The sequence below is a fragment of the Fragaria vesca genome, linkage group LG6 (assembly GCF_000184155.1).
Source record: "Fragaria vesca subsp. vesca linkage group LG6, FraVesHawaii_1.0, whole genome shotgun sequence".
Taxonomy (NCBI): domain Eukaryota; kingdom Viridiplantae; phylum Streptophyta; class Magnoliopsida; order Rosales; family Rosaceae; genus Fragaria; species Fragaria vesca.
In genome coordinates this window covers 14,692,347-14,716,745 of record NC_020496.1, presented here as the reverse complement: position 1 = coordinate 14,716,745, position 24,399 = coordinate 14,692,347, and the positions used below count along the sequence as shown (strand labels likewise).

The 24,399-nt window shown below is 37.9% G+C and overlaps 2 protein-coding genes and 2 non-coding genes across 4 annotated transcripts; 3 read left to right on the top strand and 1 right to left on the bottom strand.

Moving 5' to 3' along the window:
- The first annotated feature begins 1,572 nt into the window (after positions 1–1,572).
- LOC101298912 lies at positions 1,573–5,519 on the top strand. The gene is made up of 6 exons (XR_184921.1): positions 1,573–1,838; positions 1,956–1,994; positions 2,088–2,499; positions 2,591–2,891; positions 3,050–4,187; positions 4,953–5,519. It is a non-coding gene; the product is annotated as an uncharacterized LOC101298912 (transcript).
- Positions 5,520–6,045: 526 nt separating this feature from the next.
- LOC101312950 lies at positions 6,046–8,020 on the bottom strand. Its single transcript, XM_004305366.1, has 4 exons — positions 7,910–8,020; positions 7,006–7,687; positions 6,348–6,816; positions 6,046–6,232 (listed from the first exon to the last, which is right to left on the bottom strand). The coding sequence occupies exons 1-4, from the start codon at positions 8,018–8,020 to the stop codon at positions 6,046–6,048; spliced, it is 1,449 nt and encodes a 482-aa protein (XP_004305414.1).
- A 4,532-nt stretch (positions 8,021–12,552) lies between these two features.
- Positions 12,553–14,251, top strand: LOC101290780. The gene is made up of 2 exons (XM_004303090.1): positions 12,553–12,892; positions 13,072–14,251. Exons 1-2 carry the CDS (start codon positions 12,568–12,570, stop codon positions 13,872–13,874), a joined length of 1,128 nt encoding a protein of 375 aa, XP_004303138.1. The 5' UTR covers positions 12,553–12,567; the 3' UTR covers positions 13,875–14,251.
- A 5,954-nt stretch (positions 14,252–20,205) lies between these two features.
- Positions 20,206–22,820, top strand: LOC101299311. Its single transcript, XR_184923.1, has 2 exons — positions 20,206–20,590; positions 22,105–22,820. It is a non-coding gene; the product is annotated as an uncharacterized LOC101299311 (transcript).
- Positions 22,821–24,399: the final 1,579 nt, after the last annotated feature.

Here is a 24,399-nt window from a genome sequence, read left to right as displayed (position 1 = left end):
GAGAGAGAGAGAGAGAGCTTCTCAAAATACCTTGGGTTTATGTTGCACGGAAGTTTCCGTTTCTATTATGATCCGATACGCGGAAACATCAAAATCAAATATAGTCCGATACGAAATGTGCATGCATAATCGAAACGTCAAAATTAAACTAAATATAATATTTATTATAATAAATATAATTAAAAAAATAACATCAAAAAATAGTTTCTTACTAAAAAACATCAATCTAAATCCAAACAAGCATGCATAATCAATTACAATACAAATAACAAAGATTCTTCATCACATAGTCAATCCAAATCCAAACCAAACAAATGTTTGAGAAAAGATCCATATTCAAATACTCAAATTAAAATACAAATAAGTCAAATTAAGCTTCAACAACATCATCCTCCTGAATGTTTTCCTCTTCAAACTCATCATCTTCAAACAAGACCGACTCCAACAATGGCTCATCAAGTGAAAGGTTGGCAATCTCAAGCCTTCCAACATTAGAGTCTTCCAATGAATCAAAGTCATCACCTCCAATATCCCACTTATGAGTTGCACCTTTGTTGTAAGTTGGGCATTGCCTAGCTAAAAGGCGAAGATTGGTATGCACACTACCACAAAAACCGCTTTAACCAACGTCTATCAGACGACGTATAATGATAACCCTTCGTATGATTGATTTTTAACTTTTTAGATGTCAGTTTTCTAAAAAATTGTCTTGTGAAAGTGTAAAAATTTGAGTGCCAGGTTTCCCACATTGAATGGTGTCCAACATGTAGGAGTGATACCACGATTCGTTAAAAAACTGTGGTGTGAGTGGATGTATTTTCAGCAAAACCCTATCCCCATCATTTTCCTCTGACATCTCCTCACAATTCAACCCCAAACTTGTAGGGGAAACACGAAACTTGATGGAGGGAATGTCAAAACCTTAAATTTTGGGCATTAGACCACATTTATAGTTTAAATGTTGTGTGATTGGTTGTCAAAATGAATGAAACCTAATTGCCGCTTGGCTTAAATATCAACATGCCGAACCCCTCCCCCAACATTTCAGGAGAAATTTTTCAGTGCTACGGGAGGACCACGTGACCGTCTGACGTGGTCCTACTTTCTAATCAAATTTAAACATGCAGATTTTCTTTACGAAAAATTATTTCAGCTATTTTGTCAAAGACCATTTTAGGTTTTTTGTTGTTTTTTTAATACTAAACCCTAAGCCCTAAACCCCAAACCCTAAACCCTAAACCCTATACCCTAAACTCTAACTTTAAACCCTATACCCTAGACCCTAGTTTGAACTTGCTAAATACCCATGAATGTTATTTCACAAAAAATAGAAAATATTTGTTTATATTTTAGTTGTAAAAATTCACATGTCTAAATTTGATTGGATCGGAGGACCACGTCAGCCCATAAAATTTAAAAATTTCTCACATTTCAGCCCAAACTTAAACTTTCCCCCAACACTTAGAAAAAAAAAAAAAAAAAAAAAAAAACCTAAGCAGCTAGGTAACCGACGGCCTCACCTCTCTCGACATATTCGCTAGACCAAAACAAAAAACAGATGCTCACCCACAGCCTCGTTTTTTTCTCTCTCTCAACCCACATCTACTCTCTCTACCTCGTCGGAGATGACGACGACGACGAAGCTGTCGGCGAGCCAACCCCACTTGGATTTCATCCCTACGGTTTCGAATTTAATCTCCGATAATGAGTTCGGCAAGTTCCAAGGGCAGCCTAGGAGATCCCAAGGCATCTGATCCGTCTTCTCAAAACTCATATTCTCATACGAAGAACCCCTTCACCGTAGTCTAGCTAGCTTCAAAGCTGATATTCTCCCAAAGGTAAATGTCCCCAATTTAATCTCAATTGAAATTTCTAGGGTTTTTAGTTTAGGGATTTCTAACTGTTTCTTCTTTTGTGTTGGGTTGTTCAATGGATTCACACCAACGTGGGAGCAGCCTATAGGTTTCACAAAGGAATCTCCACGGATCAGTCAGGTCAGCCTATAGGCTATAGTGCGTCTTTCTGTGAGGTTGGGAGAGAGATAGAGAGAGTCTATAGAGAAGCTCATAATGTGTTTTTGTACACAGGATTGCTAGATCTGGCATGGACCTCAGAAGCAAATCAAGGGTTAGTAACTTATCTGCAGTCTCTCTTTGTCACAAGTCAACAAGGTTCTCTGTGAGAAGTTTCTGAAACGAAAGCTCTGTCTTACTAAATAAATTGACCGAGGATCTCTACCAAGTCAAGTCAATAATCAGCCATATTGTGGAAATGATAGCACTAATAGAGACTTGGGTTCAGCTTATGTTGTTTTCTATCTTATCAACTGATTTCTTGTTGACTTCTTGTCACCGATCAAGAAAACAGAGTTGATAATTGCTACTCGATCAGTTCCTATTGTAAGAAGTTGTTGGAGAACTCTCCAATCAGCTACTTGGCTTGCATATATTCCAGCTAGTTCTTTGTTGTTTCTCTTTGTAACTTATCTGCAAATCAAGGGTTAGTAACTTCTCTGCAGTTTCTCATTGTTATTCTATTCTGGTATGGTTAATTGATTGAGAGAATAATAATAGTTTTTGGGTGTGTGAAGATGTTGCCAGGACCAGTAAGTGACCCCTCAAAACTTCCCAAGTGGAACTATGATGAGTCTAGCACAGGCCAAGCTCCAAGGGAGGTGGACAGTGAGGTCATCCTCTACTAAGATGTTCTGGAAATTTGATTAGTATATAACTTGATTTAATTAGTTTGCACTATCTTTTAACTGATTACTATATTGGGTACAACGTTTGCATTGCCTTTAACCAATGAGAAAGATAACTAACATCAAGTGCTTTGTATGTAATATGACTTACCCCAAAGAGAGAAGTGTTGCAGTTCTGTAAACACATGAGGTTTGCTTCATATCTACTGGACTCCTTTCATTTCTCCTTCTTTATGCTCCTGTATGTAATTGTACTTCAAATATTTTCTGGGTTCTTTTTCTTTCTTAAAATGAATGAGCAAAATTCATATATGGCTATTAATGATTTTGGGTTTCCTAATACTGCAGTGAGACCCAGTGTGGGCTATAGGTTCAGAAACAAAGAAATTCTCTTCTGGGCCTCTCTTTGGATTTCTTCTTTGTGTTGCCTCTACTCTGGTATGATCAAATCAAGTTGATTATGTATTTTGGTAGTGAAGTTCTGTTTACTGTGTTCTTGATCATTTCTGTGGTTTAACTTTATGGAAGAGTAGTTGGTATTAATTTTATTGATGCCTCAGTTATATTTTATTAATTTTGGTAAGTAGATTTGGTTACATTTAACTGCCAATTGAAGTATGTGGATTTGAATGGGATGTAAGTTTGAATCAGATGTTTGAAGGGGTATTCAACTTTGTGATTGGGTGGACGTTCATGTCTGCTACTTTGCTTTTCATTGATGGGAAGAGGGACAGATGCAAGGGGTCTCTTGATGTCTTATGGGGCTTTCAGATGTTCCTTACAAACAGTATGCTTTCTTTAGTTAAACTTTGAAAATGGTTGGAGTTCCTTAGCATGGATATGTTTTAGGCTTATTTTTCCGGTCAGTGTCCTTTTAGTAGCTTGAAGTTGCTGTTGGTGGTATAATGAAGAAGTAAGAAAGTTAGGATTTGTGTGTTGTAGGTAATTTGTTACTAGTGAATATTTAGAAGCTTTGAATTTTAAGTGAAACTGGATCTTTAAGTTTAGGATTGAAAATTATGGAACAATTTGGAAAGCTAAAGCAGTGACCTCCTTATTTCTTGATAACAGACTTAAAGAGTAGGTCTTTCTGTGCTTGCTTCTACTATGTGATGCTCTCAAGTCTAACTTCTCCAGCATTTTAGGTGATTGATTCTCACGTGCATGATACTCTATCTGGTACCTTGCAAGTGCTAGTAGAGAAGAGTTTCTCTTATTGTGTTTTGTATATGATGTTATGTTCTGTTCTGTTCTATTCTTTTAATTGGTTATAGGTTCTCAAACATCTATCTTCTTATTCAAATTGAAATGAATAGGCTCTCAAGCCATTTAAGCACCCATCTGGGAGAGGCAATAATATCTGGGTGACCATGAGATGCTTTGTTATTCATAATTGTATTTGATTATGAGATGTTTTGTTTTTCTTCAAGGATTTCTGAGTGAAGATGCTTTGGCTCAATGAAAGAATTGCTACCGGAATTCGCTGGTTAGTTCAGTAATTTGTGCCTGTCACTTCAATTTGGTGCATATGTTAAGTTGTCTTTTTGTTTTCCTATTAAGATTTAAATAGCTCAATGGCAACTTGTCTGTTGCATTTTAAGTTGTCTTCATATATAATTTTAAGTTACCAATGTTGCTTAACTGTTGCATTTTAGTTTCATTGTATAATCTACTTCCTCTTAGCACTTTCAAGGAAATCACATGACGTTGTTCTTGGGTTTGAATCCCTCAAAGATTACAGTTTACAATTCTTCTAATTTATTGTAATGAATTCCTAGCTTTTGTCGTGAGTGTTCATTTGTTTTAGTTAGTCCATGATTGTGTTCTAGTTTCTTTACCTAGCCTTGTTATTTACAATGACATAATGCTTTCAGGTTTTTAAACAAATTAAGTGAAAAGAACACCACTATACCTGTTCTCATTTCTGGTAAAATAAAGAGCCGATAAGCTTTCTTGGGTAAGGTCTATATTAACAGACTTAACATTACCAGTCATGCACTTTACTTTGTATATCTATTTGTTGCATGTTTATCTGACTATGAATAATGTATATGTCATATGTAAATGTTGTTTTGGTATGTCAAAGCTTCCTTGTGCATTTTAGTTCTTGTGCTCTAATGTCACCAAAATGACTTATCTAATTTCTTGTGCATTTGATTTTTTTCTTTTGGCAACTGAAGCGTTTTGTTGCATGGAAACACAAAGTTGCATATACTATTTATTGATTGGAATTACATGATCGTCATTGCAGAAACTCTGTTTCAAGTAGATGCATTTGATTTCAAACGTCAGAGTGATGCTACATTTTAGTTTAAGATGTGGTGGTGATCTAGAGTGAGATTGATTTGATTACTGAAATGGTTCCCTCCCAGTGAATGCATCTATAAGAAAGGATGCCATGCTGCCAATATCCAGTATTCTTTAAGAACTGTCGTTTCGGGATTCCTTCTATGTACGAGTTTGGTGATGAGGTGCACTCGAAATGGCTGCTTACAAAGTTGCAGCACATTCGTTCTCATAGCTATGCACTGCATTTGTAGAATATTCAGAGTAGAAGATTGAAGGTTAATCATCTGTTACAATTCTTCTTCTGCAAGTTCAAATTTGTCATTATAGAAGGCTCACCCTTATGTAGTTGCTTGTATTATGTAATGTTTTAAAAATTGTTCTCCAGTATAGATATTGTAATGATGATTTGAGAAAGGAATAAAAGAAGATGGGAATACATTTTTTCTCTTTGCTTTTATTGAAATTAATGTGTATTGAATATTTATTTTTATTGAAATTATTTTTATTCTAAATATGAAACTGGATTATGAAAAAAGATATAATAAAATATATATATAACTGGAAATAAATTAAACTGAAAATTTTCATTAAAACCGACTTGTGAGTCCATATTAGATATCAGTTCTCAGAACAAGCGTGGTATGACTAGTGATCACATAACTGTTATTCTGTAAAACCGTGATGTGATTGTATGTCACACGACACAAAATATGTCGGTACGCTATCGACATTCCATGGCTGTCGACAGTAGTTAGACGACGTTTCTACAATATATCAGATGGCAGGCAAAAAGACAACGGTAATCTGAACAATCAGATGATGTTTTTTGGCCGTGGTCTGATGTTTTTTTGTGGTAGTGGCACAAATACCAAATCTTCCACTCTTTGTGGTGCTAACTTGTTCCTCTTCAAAGAGTGAATGAAATTGTAAGTACTCCAATTCTTTTCACAACATGAGAAAGAAGAAGGTTGACTTAACACTTTAAAGACTATGGTTTGGAGAATTGGTGTCGAAGATCCATGAATCACCCACCATGTTAGTGGCTCTAATATAACCTATCTTTCATCACATCTCCACTTCCAAACCCTTGCATACACAGAAAAATTATCATACTCTATGTTAGCATTTCTTCTATCATCCTCATTGGTAAAGTATCGAAGAAAACAATTTTTCTTTTCCCTTGTAACATCTAAATCCTTGTGAGGAGCAACCCGATGGGAATCTTCATCAAGCCATTCCAAACTAAATATAAATATGCATAATTTATTAATTTCTATAAGATTTGTTCGAGATCAAATAATTATGAAATAAGCAAATTATAATGAAATTATTTACTAGTGGTAGGTGTTGTACTTACTTGGGATTCAAAGAATGTGCCAAGCAATGGAGGGGTGTATTGTCTTTGCTCCAATGAGACAATAGAATTTTATGCACCGCATCCCAAAATGAAGATTTTTCATAAATTTGCTTCATTTCTTTCCTATAAATAGCCTTCTTCACTTGCTCCATCATACTATCCCACCATTCATACACTAAATGAAGACAAGGCTTATCTGTATCCGCCTTCTTAATCATCTCATAGATAGGCTCGGTAAAAGAAAGAATATGATCAATGTTATCCCACATTAAGTCATCCAACAACATTTCTTTCACCCTACCCGCCTTCCTATAATCATTTTCTCTATAATCATCCCACTTTGTACTAATCACCATTTGTTGCAAACCATTTTTGATCGTCTTAAACCTCTTGAGCATAATAAATGTAGATGCAAACTTTGTGAGAGCAACCGAAAGCAACTTCAAATTACAATGATCACTAAACATAACTAATCTCATTCCATGATTCATAATGAAATTCTTAATAAACATAACATCCTCCACAACCGGTTGTATCCAACAACATTCAACATACACATCCACATTGTTTAAAGGTTGAGAAGGTGTGCAAATATTCTTAAGAGCAAGATTCAAAGTATGAACAACACATGGAGTCTAAAAGATAGTAGGATACTTACTTGCTATCAAAGCACCGACCTTTGAACAAACATGAGCATTGTCGGTCACTACTTGCACTACATTTTCATAACTAACTTGCTTAATAGAATCAATAAACAAGTTGGCAATCAATTGATGATCCTTGTATTCTCCTTCACAATTTACAGCTTTCAACATCATTGGACCACTCTCACAAACAGCTATCACATTAATCAAGGGTCTTCTTTGTGCATCGGACCAACCATCACTACAAATGCTCACACCCTTATCTCTCCATGCAAACTTCAATGGCATCAATTGATTCTCAAGATTCTTCCTTTCATTAGCAAGGAGTGTTGTTCTTATAGCATTATAACCCGGTGGAACATAGCCCGAAAGAGTAGAAACTCTAAAATAAGAGTTCCGATAGTGTGGATTTCTTGCTAGATTGAAGGATAAACCACTGGTGTAAAACATCCTAGCAATCTCACCATTACATTCTTCCCTTGATTCGTTTTGGAATGACTTTTCAATAGCACCACCTACTGCCCTTCTTTTCTTCCCTTCAGCTGCTGTTGTTGGTGCTCTTGTGTAGTCACCATAACTCACAAAAGAAGAGCTGCCACGAGCTGCTGAACTCCCTTTTGTTGATGATGGCAAAGGAACTTGTCTTGCTTCTCTATTTGCTATTCTCTCCTTGCAATCCTTCACCAATTTAGTAATCTGAGCAAATACATGGGGGTTAACTTTTTTACAAACGATAACCCCCACTCCTCCTTCCTTCAATAGATATTGTCGCACTCTAGTGTGAGACCCATTATAATACAACTGACAGAAGTTACACTACCACCTGCAACTTCCTCCACAAGTCCCGCACTTTTCAATCTTCTTAACATATTTCCACAATGGTGCTCTACCATCTATCATCTCAATTTCGGGACCAACCGCTTCATTGGAATCATTGCTAGTACCGGCATTAACACTTGCATTAGCACTTGCACTTGCACTTGCACTTGCACTTGCACTTGCCCTAACAGGAGGTGTCCCTCTTAGCATAGTGTTCCTAAATCAACAAGGTAATCAAATAGCAGCAGCAAACAGGGTATGCACACCAACAAGGTAATCAAACAGCAGCAGCAAACAGGACAGAGACAACATGCTTATCAATTCCTCTCATCTCTTCCTCCCTCCCTATTGTTCCAGCTTTTAATAAGAAATAGATAGATTCTAGCTAATAATTGAACAGCTAAGTGACTTCCAGAAAAGGCATCAACTGTCCATACCAATCAACTAGCTCCTAAGAACTTCAACTGTTCCACATCTATAAGGCATCAACAATGCATAGTAATTAGCAACTCTTACAACCTAACAAACCATAACCATTCTATAAGGCATCAACAAGACAACAATCCATAACCATTCTAAGAAAAAACTTACTGAATCGCAAAGAGAACTATCAATACCAATTAATAGAAGCATGACATAAGTGAAACTTGTCAAAATTCGGTCTTAAAAAGGCACTACAGTGGAGGAAGGAGAGAAGGTAGAGGCGAAACCCAAAATTGATGCTGAAGAAGGCTCTGCAGTGGAGGAAGAGGTGAGCGAAGCCTTCGAGATGCTGAAGAAGGCTCTGCTACAACATGATTGATTCAATTTTGCAGTCCAACACGAAGAGGATATGAAGACAAGATGAAGACGAAGAGCAAACGAACACGAAGACGAGACGGAGCAGCGAACACGAAGAGGAGACGGAGCAGACGAACACGAAGACGAGACAGAGCAGCGAACACGACCTAATCCCTTTTGTTAGGGTAAAATATCAAGTTTTCCCCACGTTTCCAGGAGAATTACTCCACCGAGTTTCCAAAGAAGGAGAAACGCGTTTCTGTCGTGTTTCCGTGTGTTTCGTTTCCGAAACGTTTCAGAAACGGGAAACGCGTATGTTTTCGTGTTTCCGTGCAATGTAGGCTTGGGTTCAGATGAGAGAGAGAGATGTTATTGTTTGGCATAGTGGAGGTGTATTCAGAAAAGTAATATGGGTAAAGATGAAAATATCGTGTATAAAAAGTCCACGTGAGTCCATCTTAACATTTTTACCCATACAAGTCCACTTTTAAGGCTAAATCTGTCACTTTACTTTTATGATGTACCCAAAATATCCTTCTCTCTTTTACACCAAGTTTGATCCTCTCCCTTCTAAAAAATAAGTCTCTCTTTTTAAAAAAAAAAAATTAAAAAGTACTCTCTCTCTCTCTCTCCCCGTTCTTCCGCTTCGATTCCGACGCCGCCATGATGAAGGCGCCGCCGTCTCGACGCGACTTCCGGTTTAGCCTTGATTGCATCTCCTCAACGCGCAGCCGGATCTACAAGGTCCAACCAACTCTGACGATGTCGTCCGCCTCCTGCTCGACACCTGCCGCCGTTGGAATCTCATGTTCGCCGGACGCGCTCACACGCCTCCTCTACTGAAGCAGAGATTTATGCGCCTTAGTAGATCTGCCGGATGCGCGTGGACTTTCCTCTACCTCTTCCGATCCTCCGATCAGCCCCTTGTCCTCGCCGGCCGCACCTTCTCCAATCAGCCTCGTCGTCTTCTTCTCCGCACCTTCTCGTATGAGTTTGAGACTGTGACGACAAAGGTGATTCGTCGGTGATGTGCAGAACTTTGACAAAGGTGTTGAAGGACCACACTGTTTGATTACGTGGTGGCGCGCAGATAATCATCCTTGCTGTCTGGAGTTGCGACCTCTCGACGTCAAGATCGTCGGAGTCAAATCAATCTCAATCTGCTTCTAATTCTTCAGATCTCACAAAGGTAACGCAGTTCTTTCTTTCAATTTTTGTTTCTCTCTACGATTCTGTAAATCCAAACGCGAGATATGTGTGTGATTCGCATGTGTTGACGGATTGTGATTTTGATTCGAATTGCAGGAAATCAAGTGGAGGTGAAGCTTGTGAGAGTTCAAAAAGAGTAGCTTTATATTACTGCTATAGTAGATTTCTGTAACTACGGTAGTAGTTTTTTATAACGACAGAAGTAGTTTTGTACAATTATATCATTTTAGAAGGCTACATTAACTTTTCGTATCACAATAGTAGCTTTCTATAATTGTTGTCGTATTTTTCTACTACTATGATAGTATCTTTATGTGCCTAAGGTAGTATCTATACATACTGGTGTTTGTTCCAATTTGTGTTAGTAGCTTTCTCACTCTGTGCACCTTATTATGATTGCAATAGATATTGTCATTCGGTTATGATTGATATTAGAAGCTTATTGTTTTTCCTTTATTATGAATTTGCAGTGACCTACCCATGGACACACAACCATATGCGAGGTGCATGTATATTGATGAGATTTTTATGTTCTTTATTGATATGAAGCATTCATTGGATAATATTGTGAGAGCGGTTTGAATGGGTTTAAAATTGACATTAGTTTTAAACAACTATTGTAGTAGGATTCCCAAACTATAGTAGTAGCTTTTCACAACCATATAAGTAGCTTTGTAAATAATTGTTGCAGAGAGTGAAGGTGAGCCGCGTCAAGTATTGTAGTAGTAATCTATAATTGTTGCGGTATCTTTTGTGAAGAACAATTATTGTAATAACGAAAAATATCTTTTAGAAATAATGGTAGTATCTTTTTTACATTGGATAGTATCTTTCTATGTCTATGTTAGTATCTTTCTCAATCTCATATGAGTAGATTTTATTGTTGGTGGTAATAGTTTTTGTTGATGGCGGTAGTATCTTTGGTTGGTGGCGGTAGTAGCTTTGGTTGGTGGCGGTAGTAGCTTTGGTTGTTGGCAGTAGTATCTTTTTTTGCTGACAGTAGTATTTTTCGTTGTCAGTGAAAGTAGATTTCTTTACTGGCGGTAGTAACTCTTGTTGCTGGCGGTAGTATCTTTTGTTGTAAGTGGTAGTAGCTTTCTTTGCTGGTGATAGTAGTTTTTGCTATCGGTAGTAGCTTTTTTTGCTTGTGGCAGTAGCTTTTTTTGCTATCGGTAGTATCTTTTGTTGTCAGTGGTAGTAACTTTCTTTATCGGCGGTAGTATCTTTTGTTGCTGGCGGTAATATCTTTTGTTGTAACTGGTAGTAGCTTTCTTTGCTGGTAATAGTAGTTTTTGTTGCTATCGGTAGTAGCTTTCTTTATTGGTGGTAGTAGTTTTCTTTATTGGTGGCAGTATATTTTTTTGTTATCGGTAGTATCTTTATTGGTGGCAGTAACTTTTTTTGTTATCGGTAGTATCTTTTGTTGTTAGTGGTAGTACTTTTCTTTGCCGGCGATAGTATATTTTGTTGTCAATGGTAGTAATTTTTGTGGTCATTAGAATCCTCACTTATGGTCGGTCGAAAATTCGTTGGAGTCAAGCCGAAAAGTTTGCCGGAGACCTCGCCGGAGGTCAGCCGGAGACCATTTGAGGTTGTTGACTTTTTACATTAGTGGCATTTTTGTAAATATAAGAGAGAAAATCTAATTTTTTTTGTTGGATGGCAGTCTGTAATTTTGTTGAACTTCAATACCTAATATAAGACTCTACTTAAGCTTGGGTGGACTTATGTGGATAAAAATATTTGAGTGGACCTATTTGGAAGAAAATGTCTCAAACTGGACTTCTATGTAATTGGGCCAAAATAATATGGGTAAAGATGAAAATATCGTGTATAAAAATTTCAGCACAGGGGTGTAACTAGACATCTGTGTGTTAAAAAAACAAAACCTCCGTGTGCGTAATAAATTGTGAGTTGGTACAGTACAGAAAAATTTTGTTTATTTTGTATTGCCTTTTAGGCAAGCTTCTAAAAGGCCCCGCCTAGGACCGCCTAGTCCCCGCTTAGGTTTTAGGCTGCAACAAGCCGCCTCGCTTTTCTTCTAGGCCTTTGTGCCAGGCTGTGGGCTATTAGGCGGCCGCCTAGCTCGCCTAAATGCCGCCTAGCCCGCCTAGACGCCGCCTTGCCCGCCTAGGCTGCTAAGCTCTTCGGCTAATTTTGTTTTCTTTTTGTGATGGGATTGTTATATTGTGGGGAGTATGAGAGTATAAGAGTTAATTGTGTGTTTAAAATTAGAAGTGTATATGTTTATTGTTGTTGTTGCTCACTTTTACGGGAAGTTATGCTAAATTTTAGTTATAATTTATTTTATAAACGAGTATGACTAGATTATGTTGAATAATTTATCTATATTTGACCGTTTTCAAATATTAAATTGTATAAAATATATATTTTTAATTAATAAATCTAAAAAAATACAAATCGCCTAGTCCCCGCCTAATCCTCGCCTAGGCTGTCCAGACTCTAGGCCGTGGGTTACCGCCCGCCTAGCGCCCGGCGCCTTTTATAACATGGCTTTTAGGTCGAGTGTAACCCCAAAAAAGAAAAGGACCACCGCACCCTTATCCATCTCTTCCTCTGGTTCTTCCAAATCAAAACCCCCAAAGCTCAAACCCTAGCGAGTAGCGACACTGTCCCAGTTACTCATTTTGGATTAAATTCCACTTCCCCACTTTAAACCGTGGCTCTCAATTTCAATGGCGGCGTTGGAATCTAGGAAGAGGAAGCAGCGTACCCAAAGAAAGCTTGTCAGTAATGCCAAAGTCGAAATGAGGAGTGAAGAAGAAGGGTTTCAGGGTTCCTGGCACCCGGGGACTGTGATTTCCATCGACTGCAAACGACGTCGTCACGTCAAGTACCATAATTTTCAGAACGATGATGGCACTAGTGTTGTTGATGTCGTTCCCGTTTCACCCATTCTGGATGGCCTTGATTCCGGCAATGTGGACCGGAGTTGCTATCGGGGGAGTATAAGGCCTTTTCCGCCCAAGCTTGAGTTATCAAAATCTAAACTTGAGTATGGTCTCTGTGTTGATTATTTTCTTGATGAAGCTTGGTGCGAAGGTGTCATCTTCGATCATAATGATGGTTCAGGTTTTGTTTTCAACATTGTCTTTGATTGTTCGTTTACATGCATGTACCTTGATTTATAGAATGACTATTGATTAGTGGAATAATGTATTGTGAAACATGAATTTAGTATGTATATGTTTCTTTAAAATCGATGTTTTGTTGGGTATAGGTCTTGAGATTGATGTGCATTGTGATTGCAGAGGAGAGGATGATCTTCTTTCCGGATTTGGGGGATGAGCTCAAGACTGGAATTGATAAGCTGCGAATTACGCAGGACTGGGATGAGGCTACAGACAGTTGGCAGCAGCGTGGGGTGTGGGTGTTTCTTGAGCTGATAGAGAAATACAAGCAAGAATGTTTCATTGCTGGTGTGTCCCTGAAACAGATTTGGTATGACGTGCGGGTCACAGAGGGGTTTGAGGAGAATATCAAGGAGTGGACGTGTCCGATTAGAGATGTGTGGGAAGAGCTGGTGGTGAAGGTAATTGATGATAACAGAAACATCACTGTAGATGCACTGATCAGAGATTTGGATTGGGCAAGATGTATGCCACCAGAGGCAGAGGAGAGTCAAGAGACTCAGGTAATTGATGATAACAGAAACATCACTGTAGATGCACTGATCAGAGATTTGGATTGGCCAAGATGTATGCCACCAGAGGCAGAGGAGAGTCAAGAGACTCAGGTAGATTTGGATTCTGCTGAATTTGTTTCTAATGCTACTCCTATTGCCTGGTTGGATCCCAAATCCAACGCGGTAGTCCCTTTTTCTGATTTACCCAAGTGTATTCTGCCTTTGGAAGATAAGAACCGGCTCAGCTGTAACCTGGTATATTCTAGGAAGAGAACCGGTAGTTTTAGGAGGAAATTGGGAACAATGCAGATGGCTACTCCAACTCCAAGTAGTTGTAACCTTGTATATTCTAGGAAGAGAACCGGTAGTTTTAGGAGGAAATTGGGAACAATGCAGATGGCTACTCCAACTCTAAGTACTACAAGCTGAAGAAGATATCAGGTAATGCATGATTAACAGCAGCCATAGCTAGTTGAATTAGATTGTAAATGTACTTTAAGTAGTTTTGTGCAGTATGGTCGTGCTTTTAACAGATCTTGAAGTCATTTCTTATGCTTTTTTGGTACTTGGTGTGACCGAGTAATCTTTTGGAGCTTTGATAGTGTGGAAAGTAAGGTAGTTCAAAGAATGGCATACATTGTAGTTGTAAGAAGTCTATTGGGAACCATTGAGCTTCAAGTACTGCAAGCTCAGGGACGATATCAGCCAGTATAAGCTGTTTAGCAGCTATCACTGCTTGAACTAAAATCATGTATCTTACTGTGCTTGTATGTCCTATGTTCATATATGCAACTGTTGTTTATGTCATATTTGACTTTCTACCTTTTTTCCTCGGAGAGGGTTTGAGGTTGTGGTGTTTTACTATGGTAAAATCCTGATGAAATTCGACCAGAGTTTATGTCAATGATGGCGTTGAACACATTCAGTCATTATACTGTGTCATAATCTGAAAGAGCATTGAAGATGCGTCCTTGTTAATCATATCAACATATTCAATCCATGTGTGTGTGTGTGTATATATATATATATCAACAGTTGCAAATTTTTGCAAGTTGACAGCTCAACTTTACACCACATTCAGCTGACTACAAAGCCTAAAATCTAGAAGCAGACTCGGTATGCTTACAAGAACTCCTCACAAGTAACCTAACAGTAGCCTCTGGATTTGAGCTATCCCCAGTTCCTCCCCAAATTTAGAGAGAGAACCTGTTGCACTACCCTTAGAGCATGTTTGTTATATGGGATTAAATAGTATTGTAATAGATAAGAGCTCTATGTCCGTGTCCGTGCAACATAGTTCATGAACTTTTGTCCTTGATACAAAATGCACTTTAATCAATGTTGATTTTTTCTCTCCCTGGTGGGTTGCAAAAGCTGCTTTTAATGATGGATATTAATGACCAATGGTGTATTATAATTTCTAAATGTCTCTAATTTTTGTATGCAGCTGACATATGGCTCACCACAAATTCTGATACTGATCGGAAAAAAGACATTATTCTGGAGAGAAATGTTTGTGGAGGGAAAAGATTTGGGGAGGGAAAATATGAAAAGACAATTTTGCCCATGGATAAAGTTCAACTTAACGGTGTTAATCACGAAGTGAACTAATGTTAGATCGGGTTTAAATGTTGAGGTACCATTATCATAGTTTTCAAAATTGAGATGTCAAAATGATGAATGAGCTTAACTTGGGGCACCATTTGAAAAATTTCCTCAAAGAAAAATCCCAAATATGGTAAAACCCTAAATTTTGTGATTGAAAATCACACATATAAAAAGAAATCCAGAATCCATACCGATCTATGTGAGTTTATATGGTTCCAAATCTCCAACTTTTGGCGTGAAATCCCCAAGGGCTAGCTATATGTACCACAGAACTGCAATATTGAAACAGAAAGAAAGAAAACGAAAGCTTCAATGGCGACTCGTGCAACCTAGCTAATACGAGTTTAATCATCAATGGAGAGAAGACATAGATTGGATTGCATGGATATTGGGAGGAGAAATTAGAAGTTTGAGCCCAGATTGTTGAGAGAAGGAGAGAGAGAAACTGAAGAGTACGTGAAGAGTCGGGTCATGTCTTGACCCGCTTTGGGTTTTAGAGAAACTAATCGTACACCGTTGCTTTTCATTTAAAGTGATCGACGGCTCAGATCAGTTCGTTCGCACTTTAGTTATTTCAAGGACGTGCGCCCCCTGGTCGAGGTTGTATATATATAGGCTCGTTCTGAAGCTGACGTCCGCACTGGGCTTAAAGTGCGGACATCCCTTCGTTCTCCACCGGATGGCTCCGACGACGGCGCGCCTCCACCCGAGCAGACACCAGAGGCATCCCCGATCACTTTCACTTGCCGACAAGATCGATTTGAAGGTCTGGACAGCAACCTCGACCCAAAACTTCAGACAAGATTAATCTTGGCTGCAAACTGGTATTCGGCGGACTCGCCGGCAAGAGAAAGTGATCAGGGATGCCTCTGGTGTCCGCTCAGGTGGAGGTGCGTCGTTGTCGGAGCCGTCTGGTGGAGAACGGAGGGACGTCCGTACTTTAAGTGCAGTACGGACGTCCGCTTCATAACGTTTATATATATATGGCGGTGGTGAAATTCAGTATGACAATCGGATTGGTGATGAGTGCTGCAAGGGGAAGAGTGTGGACTACGGATTCTAGGATGGAAGGGCCTCTTGATCTTTGAATAGTTCATGTTATTACAATTTGGTTCTCTACATGAGAAATCGATTTGTCACGCAGCTAGAAAACAGGTAGAACCATCCTTTTCAACTGCTCAAATTATGCACATCAACTGTCGCTGATTCACTTGGCGCTATGCAGAATTCAATAAGAGAACAAATATTAAATGCTTATACAACATATTCTGGATAACCTAGGTTTCTTAGCCTTCACATCTTCAATATACAATGTTAAAGTAACTACCATTCATGAGAATGACAGAGAATCAAATGGTATTTCATCAAGTGCTCTCGAAAGGAGCAAAAGAATATGAAAATGGTTTGGTGGAGAGGGAAGAAATGAAGGAGAGCCTACAACAAGTGGTTCTAGCAGTTTGGGACTTTGGGGCTTAACCAACCCAGATGAACAGCCCAAGATCTGTATATGGTTTTGAGCATTATATAATTTACTGACATGGATTTTGAGACCAAGATATTGAGGAGCAAAGACCGAAGACAAATTGGAACAGAGTGTTTCATCATGAGTTGAAGAGAGAGAAAGAGATGGAGATAGGGTAGGAAAAAAAAAGTTTAATGAAAAGACAAAAGTATTAATTTTTTAACAAACCAAATGGTTCCGGATACCAAACTTGAGTCAGGATAAGAAAGTAAGATACTGATATCAAACATTTACATTTCTAAAATATGAGACATTATTTGGACCATTTATCATTTCTTTAATAGGTTTGTTTCTTTATTTTCTTCTCCAAATGTAAACCCTATATTCTTTTTTTTTGTTTATTAGCTTTTCTTCTCTGTCAGTTTCTTTTTAAATTTCGTTTAGACGCATTTGTTGTAAGATGAGCTTGAGGAACTTGGAGAGTTATTTATTTGTTAATTGTTATTGTGCCTGAACAAACAAGTTTGGCTCAATATAACTAATAGTATGTTTGAACTAATTGGATGGATTTTGAAAACAATATATGGTTGACAGATACCCAAAATCTTTTAAAAGAAAAAGGGTTTTATTGATTTTTTTTTTTGGAGAAAAACCTTTACAACCATGAGAGATTTCGGTGGTGGAAAACAAATCTTCACACTTCGTCTTACCCACATACCAGCGGTTACAATGAACCGAAGAGGGTCCAAATGTAACATACTCCTACTCTCAACCTCAAGAATAAACAACCTCACCAAACACTATATACCAATGCCGACAACATATAAGCAACCTCCCTATTACATTGACAACAAGAAAACACCGTCGTTAACACCGATAGTAACATGGACCTACCAAAACCACCAACAACACCAACCAAAACCAACACCGTACCTTTGCCCAAAAAGAGGAACGGCAAACAACACCAAAACAAAAACAAAACAAAAAAAACTAAACTGACCCAAACTGGGCTCATAGTGTGCAAACCCAACCCCATTCATTGGAACTCAAAAACCATCCACGTCATGTCCCGACCCAAAAGCAGCCTCCCTGCGACTGTCCACCGATCAGCCGACCAGCTAACTGAGTCGCGCGCCATCTAGAGGGCTCCGCCGCAATCGTCACACACAGAGGAGGCACAACCATTCATAACCTTCAAGCAGACAGATGCCGAGAAAGATAACTCAGATCAAAGTCGATCTAGGTCGAGCAAAATCTCGATCTACCTTTCAAAATGGCACCACCAACCCATCCGCCTCACCGCCTACACGCTCGAACGACGACGCATGTCCTCCGCCAACCCTTGCCAGACCAACCTCTCAGACAAACAACAGACAGCAACAGCATCTTAATTCACCCTATCAGTAAACAATCTCCTTCGCTCCACCACCACCAGCCGTCAGGGGCATGACCACCGACTGGACACCCTCAAGCTCCCGTCTGGCGGCAATGTCGACGGAATCGCAGTCGGACCGAAAGGAAAAAGAAATTTTGTGAAACCCTAACACTGAGTTTGGTGGAGGGGAAAAGACATGGTTCGGGGAGAAGAATCCCAAATTTTGGTCGTTTTGGGAAAATTGAGGTGTAGATATCATTTTAATTTTTTTAAAAGTAAATTGGAGGTCCATTTAGCAAGAGGTCTAAATGGTGTTTTTGGAGGTATAAATAGAAGCTCTCTATGCAAAAACAGAGTTGAATAAAGAAAAGAAAAAAAAAGGAGCCGAGGAGCCGACAATAAGTTAATTCAGTATACAAGGTTAACTTCATTTGTACCTTTTTCATTTCAATAATTTTTGCTAAGATTCACATTCTTATTCTTAAAATTTGGATAAGATGATATTTGTAGTCTACACTTCCGTGGAAGATAAATTTCTCATTACTATAAAAATTTGTTTCATAAGCAGGATTTTAGGCTGCAAGAAACGATATGTTCTAACAGGGTAAAAATACAGAAAACAAAAAAAAGATAGGATTACATTGTTCATGCAATTCAAATTAGAGAAATATATATACAGAGAGAGATGATATACATATAATGTGTGATTTTTCATAATGTTACATATTTGATAAATAGATACTGAAAAGACGCAACTTCAAAATATAGACATATCTTGTGGTGAAGTTCCCCAAGAGCTTGTATACAATGGAATCAAATTTGCCAACCAGCAAATTTGATTCCGTGTACAGCTATAGAGTAATTTCTAAAAGTGGCGCTAGCACCTGACATGACTAGCAACCTTTAAGTTGGAAACCCAGGCACCATTTCAGCCTTAGTGCTCTATGCTGAAAGGGAAACCAGAAAAAATTGTCACTGTCATGACATGGGTGGCTACATAGTGGATCATATGGATGGCTATTGTGTACTTTGGACACCCTTTAGTAGATGTTGTTCTGTGGATTTTGGTTAATTCTAGTAGTCCTAGCGTTCCCAGTGAAAGGATCCTCTTATTTCTGTTCTAGCTACTACTATGGAAAGGACCAACTTTTCTTCTCAAGCATGGATCATTATCCTAGAATTTGTAACAGTGGCTATTTCATAATGACAAATGTGTTATTATCAACAAAGGAAAGATATATGGACCATATAATAATTTTCTCATCATAATGCTTGGATAGCTAAGATGAAATGTAGCCTAAACATACATATATTCATTTTCGATCCTTGCATGAAAATAACAAATCTCATAGGGGTTTTGTAAATTACATGTCATAGATTTCAATTCTTAACAATCTAAAACATCATATGCTCAATTGCTGCAAGAGGCAAAAGAACAGCTAAAACATTTGAATCAGTACAGAATATTTCTATTCATTGCAGGTACATGACCAGTGACTTCAATTGCTCTAGAGCCAGTAACCATAATACTTTTCTAGTCTTTTTGTGCATCAGCAACTAACAAACAACTGCTTACAAAAAAAAAAAAAAAAAACAAAACCATTTTCAAGCAGCGGGCTATGTATTATTCATGCAAAAAACAAAATGGTCATTGTAGTTTGATGGATTGAAAAGAAAGACCGACACAATTAAGTGAAGACCCACTAAAATCTGTTTTCTTAACTTTTCAAAAGTAGAATATAATATAAGTACTCTTTTATAATGTGTTATTTTGCACAATTAAGTGTCTCGCTTTTACAGAAATTCAGGATCAAACTATAATAATACTACCTGAGAAATACACTTGTAGATTGAAATGAATACCGCAGAGAACATACTATACATGCATTTTACGAAATCATATGAGTCCATTCATGATCTATATGTCTGCTTGGCATGGTCTTTTCTAATTCTAAGGTTACCAAAATGGTAGAAAGATTTCAATCTTCATACTCTTCTTTCATTTTATTGATACGATTATTTGCATATTACATCAGGAACCGCATAACGAAAAACACTTGCTATTTGTTAGGGAAAATTCTATATGTCTGCTTGGCATGGTCTTTTCTAATTCTAAGGTTACCAAAATGGTAGAAAGATTTCAATCTTCATACTCTTCTTTCATTTTATTGATACGATTATTTGCATATTACATCAGGAACCGCATAACGAAAAACACTTGCTATTTGTTAAGGGAAATTCTAGGGTAACTTGTTTACCGGGTAGCATATAATTTTATAATTTATATATATAAAATATAATAAAAAATAAAAACAGAATTTAAAAAACCTAACTCATTAAACAGATCGATTTGCACCTATTAAAACCTAGGGTGAAGAGAAGAGGAGAGCATCTTCTATTCGCTGAGATAAAGCTTTTCCTCTGCAGGGCCTTGTGCAGTAAACCCACTACGATTTGGGTTAGTCGTCCGTCGTCGTAAAGTAGTCCTCACGAAGCTTTCGGGAAGAGGGGTAGTCTTGTGTGTAAGCATAGCATTTCTGGTCGAACCCGCCCAACCCAACTATGAAGAACCAAACCTGACAGACACATCTTTTTCCTTTTGGGAGGGTACTCCAAGCAGCTTTCACCTCTTTCATCCATTTATCCATTCATCTCTAGTTCTCCACCTCAGAAGATTCTCCTCAATTTGAAGAGTTTAAGGTATGAATTAGTTGTTGGGTGTTTGGGTTTTTGTTTAGAATCAGTTTGATGTTTAGTTCGATGATAATTGGGTATGGGTTTTTGCTATCAGAAAGCTGCTAGATCATGCTGTGGGTATTTAATTGATAATTTGGTGTGTTACTTGTACTGATTCCACTGGTCTTGGTGTGTTACTCGGTGTGTTATTGATAATATGTTGATCAAAATGCTTAAAATTTGATGCCCACCACCTGTTCGATCAAATGCTTCAGTTAGTGATGTATATGACTTTATCAAATGCCACCAATGGCTTCACATTTGTTTTATGAATCATCATCATGTATATATCTGTGGCCTGCATCATTGAATGAGATTTTTCATAACATGGGTGCTCCAGCTCTTCAAGCTTGTTTGGAGAAACTGATTTATATTGAGATTGAGATTAGAATAATAGGGAGGAACAATGGCTTTGATAAAGTTACAAGGACAAGTTTCTGGAAGCAATCAAAACACTCAAAACTGTTAGCTTTGTCATTACACTCATGACTGAAAGACTAAATGGTACAATGTTCTACGAGAATTTCTGTATGTAATCGACTCAGGGGCCAACATTAAGGTGAATATTTGGGTTGAATTGTCTGTTGTTTGCATATTAAGATTGTGGTGCAAGTGTTGATCTGTGACTGTTTTCTGTTGAGGATGCCCATTTAGAAGGGAGGTAGCTTGTTAAAGTTCAATTGGCTTGTCACTCTGAGAACTTATTATTCATTTTTTGACGCATTTACAACTTCTTTGCTGTAGAAAATCCGATCTCAAGTAGATTGTCTGTATGATCAATATTCTGTATTCATTTGTGGTATCATTTCTTTTCTTTGTCCTCTAATTTACTGCGATTTACTGGTGCTGATTCATTATTTTCTTGGTATTTTTCAACGCTGCCAATATCCATCTCTGTTTCAGTTTCTTTATTTTATGGTGAGTGTATACTTGTATACGTCTCCTTTTACTTTAGTTGGATTTGGAAGATAAGGAATGAAATGAAATGAATATTAGCTGCCTGTTTGAAAATTAGGATTCCGTCCACACAGTCCAATTTTAGTGCAGAGTGAGGGTCTATTTACTGTATGCCTTGTTAGAATCTGGGTAGTGGATATTAGTTGCCATTACCTATTAGATATTTTCCTTATTCCTTTCATGATACATACAAAATAAAATCTCAGACTTGTGTTTGGGCTTGTCTTGCCAAATAGAATCCCATGCTCCGTATAGTTATTTGTTTATTTTTATCTGAGCAATGAAAGAAGTACAAATCTTGTTTGCTGAATATTTAGGGAGACATAACATATTGAGTTGGCACTCTAATTGTTGCCTTTCTTTCCTCCTACCCCACCCAGTTGTTAGAAACAGATCAATGAAGAAGCCCGTTCATTTATGCAGCTTTTAGTACGAGAGTTTTCTCAATGCTTAATCTGTGCTAGTGTCTTATTAAGCTTTAAAGGGGCTTAATATATTTTTGTTTTCATTTTCTTTTACAGGCATGGATGGACTGCGCAAACCTTCAGCTTTTAAACAAAGTGATGGTAATGAGATGGAATACAAGGGAGTTCAATATGATAAGTTGTCTACAGAAGACATTAAAGGGCAGAAGTTTAAGACTATGGAGGATGCCGAGTCTTTTTACTACGCTTACGCAAAGGTCATGGGTTTTGGTGTTAGAAAGAACTCCAAGAGACTGAATACAATCACACCAGGGAAAGTCACTTTGTTCAGGTTGGTTTGATTGCGGCATTTATACTATAAAATTCATGGAAGATTTTGAGAATGCATCCAAGGCAGAGGATGAGAAGAAGAAGAAGAAGACAAGACCACGAAACCAGCCAAGAAAAGGAAGAGAAAACAAGAAGACATAGCACAAAGCGATAATGATAAAGTCTTGCATACAACCCAAGTACATGCCAAGACCCAAGTACATGCCAAAAGGGGTTGTGGTCGACCTCGTGGCTCAAAGAACAAGAAAAAAAGAGAATGAAGAGAGTTAGGTTTTGCTTAGATTATAGTAATTGTAGTTGCTTCACATGCTTAGTTGTGTAAAATAATGATCTATTGATCTTTCATATCTTGAACCAGCAAGGACTGGTCTGGTGAAAGGAACAATCTTTCTATTGTTCATATACACATATACCATTACATTTACAGTGGATTTGCTTAGTCTCCCACGACAATACAAACTGATTTACAAGCGTTCTCAATTTGACGTTAATGTGAATACGAGCTTGCCTCAGTGCTGTAGGCAGAATAAACAAAGCTGAAGTTGCCTCTCTCTTCATCCCATTTTAAAATCTCCCTTGAATATTTAAGAGCTGCATCTACACTATTAGGCTGCAATCCTTTTACCAGAGAAACGTACAGTTTCTTTCCAGTTAGGGAAGAATATAGCCTCTTGAACTTTACTCCAATGTAGTAAGCTGCAAGATGACCCAATGAGGGGCTACTATTAATGTTGTTGCTGCTGTTGTTCCCGTTGGACAGATGACGGCTAATCACTGGATGAAAATCATCAAACCAGTCACACTGAGTAAGTGGTACCCGTTCTCCTTCTCCTCAAACACATCAATCCTCAAACACATCAAACTTGTTTAGAATCAAAAGGAAGTCCAATGAGGAGGCACTGCCGACCTCCAATTTGGTTCCAACAGTAAAGTACATATGAATCAACTAACAGATGCATCATTGTTTTGGTCTTGTCCTCAACAGTTGTGATTTCACATCTAATAACCACCCAATTTTTAAACTCAAACTCACACAAGATAATAAGATACGAATTTTCCAAGAGTGGAGACGTATGACAGTGCCACCTATCAAACACACTCCAGAAAACCCAACGCACAGTAGAGTATGCTATTGAATTTCTAAAGAGACAAATAACTAAAAAAGAGAAGTCATAATTAAGAAGATCAAGGTAGAAACGTACCTGAACCCAGTTAATTTCGTGAAGAGTAAAGGAAGAATTCTGACCTCGAATCTTCTCCAGCCTGACGGAAATAGTTGTGGATTGTGACTCCCAATTTGCGAGGTAAAGAACTTCGAGGACGTCATCTAGAATATCCGGTACACCAATCTCAAAAACCCAGTACACTGGCTCATCCTTTTCGCGCAGAGGTTTGTAGAAATATCGGTTCGAGAACCCAGCCTCTATCTTGAGCGAAACTTGAGATTCCCTAAATCCCCCGATCGGTAAGGCACCCACCAAGTCCAAGCCGGAATCGGCTGATAAACAGGAGCTTGGCACGAAATTTGGCCATGGCGGCCACCAGTCTTGAAACTCTAGCAGCGACCCAAATTCCCAATTCTACGTGCGTGGGGTGCGTTTCATTCCTATTCTAGACTTGGATTCTACTTGTTCCATTCCTAATTATGGTCATTGCTCATCGGGGAAGATGAGTCGCAGAGAGAGCAAATTGATTTTCTTTTAAAAAAAGAAAATATATATATATGTATATATTATACAAGTAAAATGTTATTAATATGAGTAAATTGTGGTTAAGACCATTATGACGTAATAAGGATATTTATAAATCGTAAATCATGTTCTTTAAGAAGTTTTAAGTTATGTGACGACATTTTTATATCGTTTAACTAAAGGGAAAATGCTCAAATATCCAAATATTTGAAAACTAAAGCCTATTTCAATTAAAGTCTTATCCTTGTGCCCATTCCAATAATTTTTAAAAAAAAACGTTATTACCTTGTATAACTAAACCACACAAATCTTATCTCTTTCTCCTCCTCTTATTCCCGATCTCGTTTTCCTCGTTTTCCTCTCTCTCTNT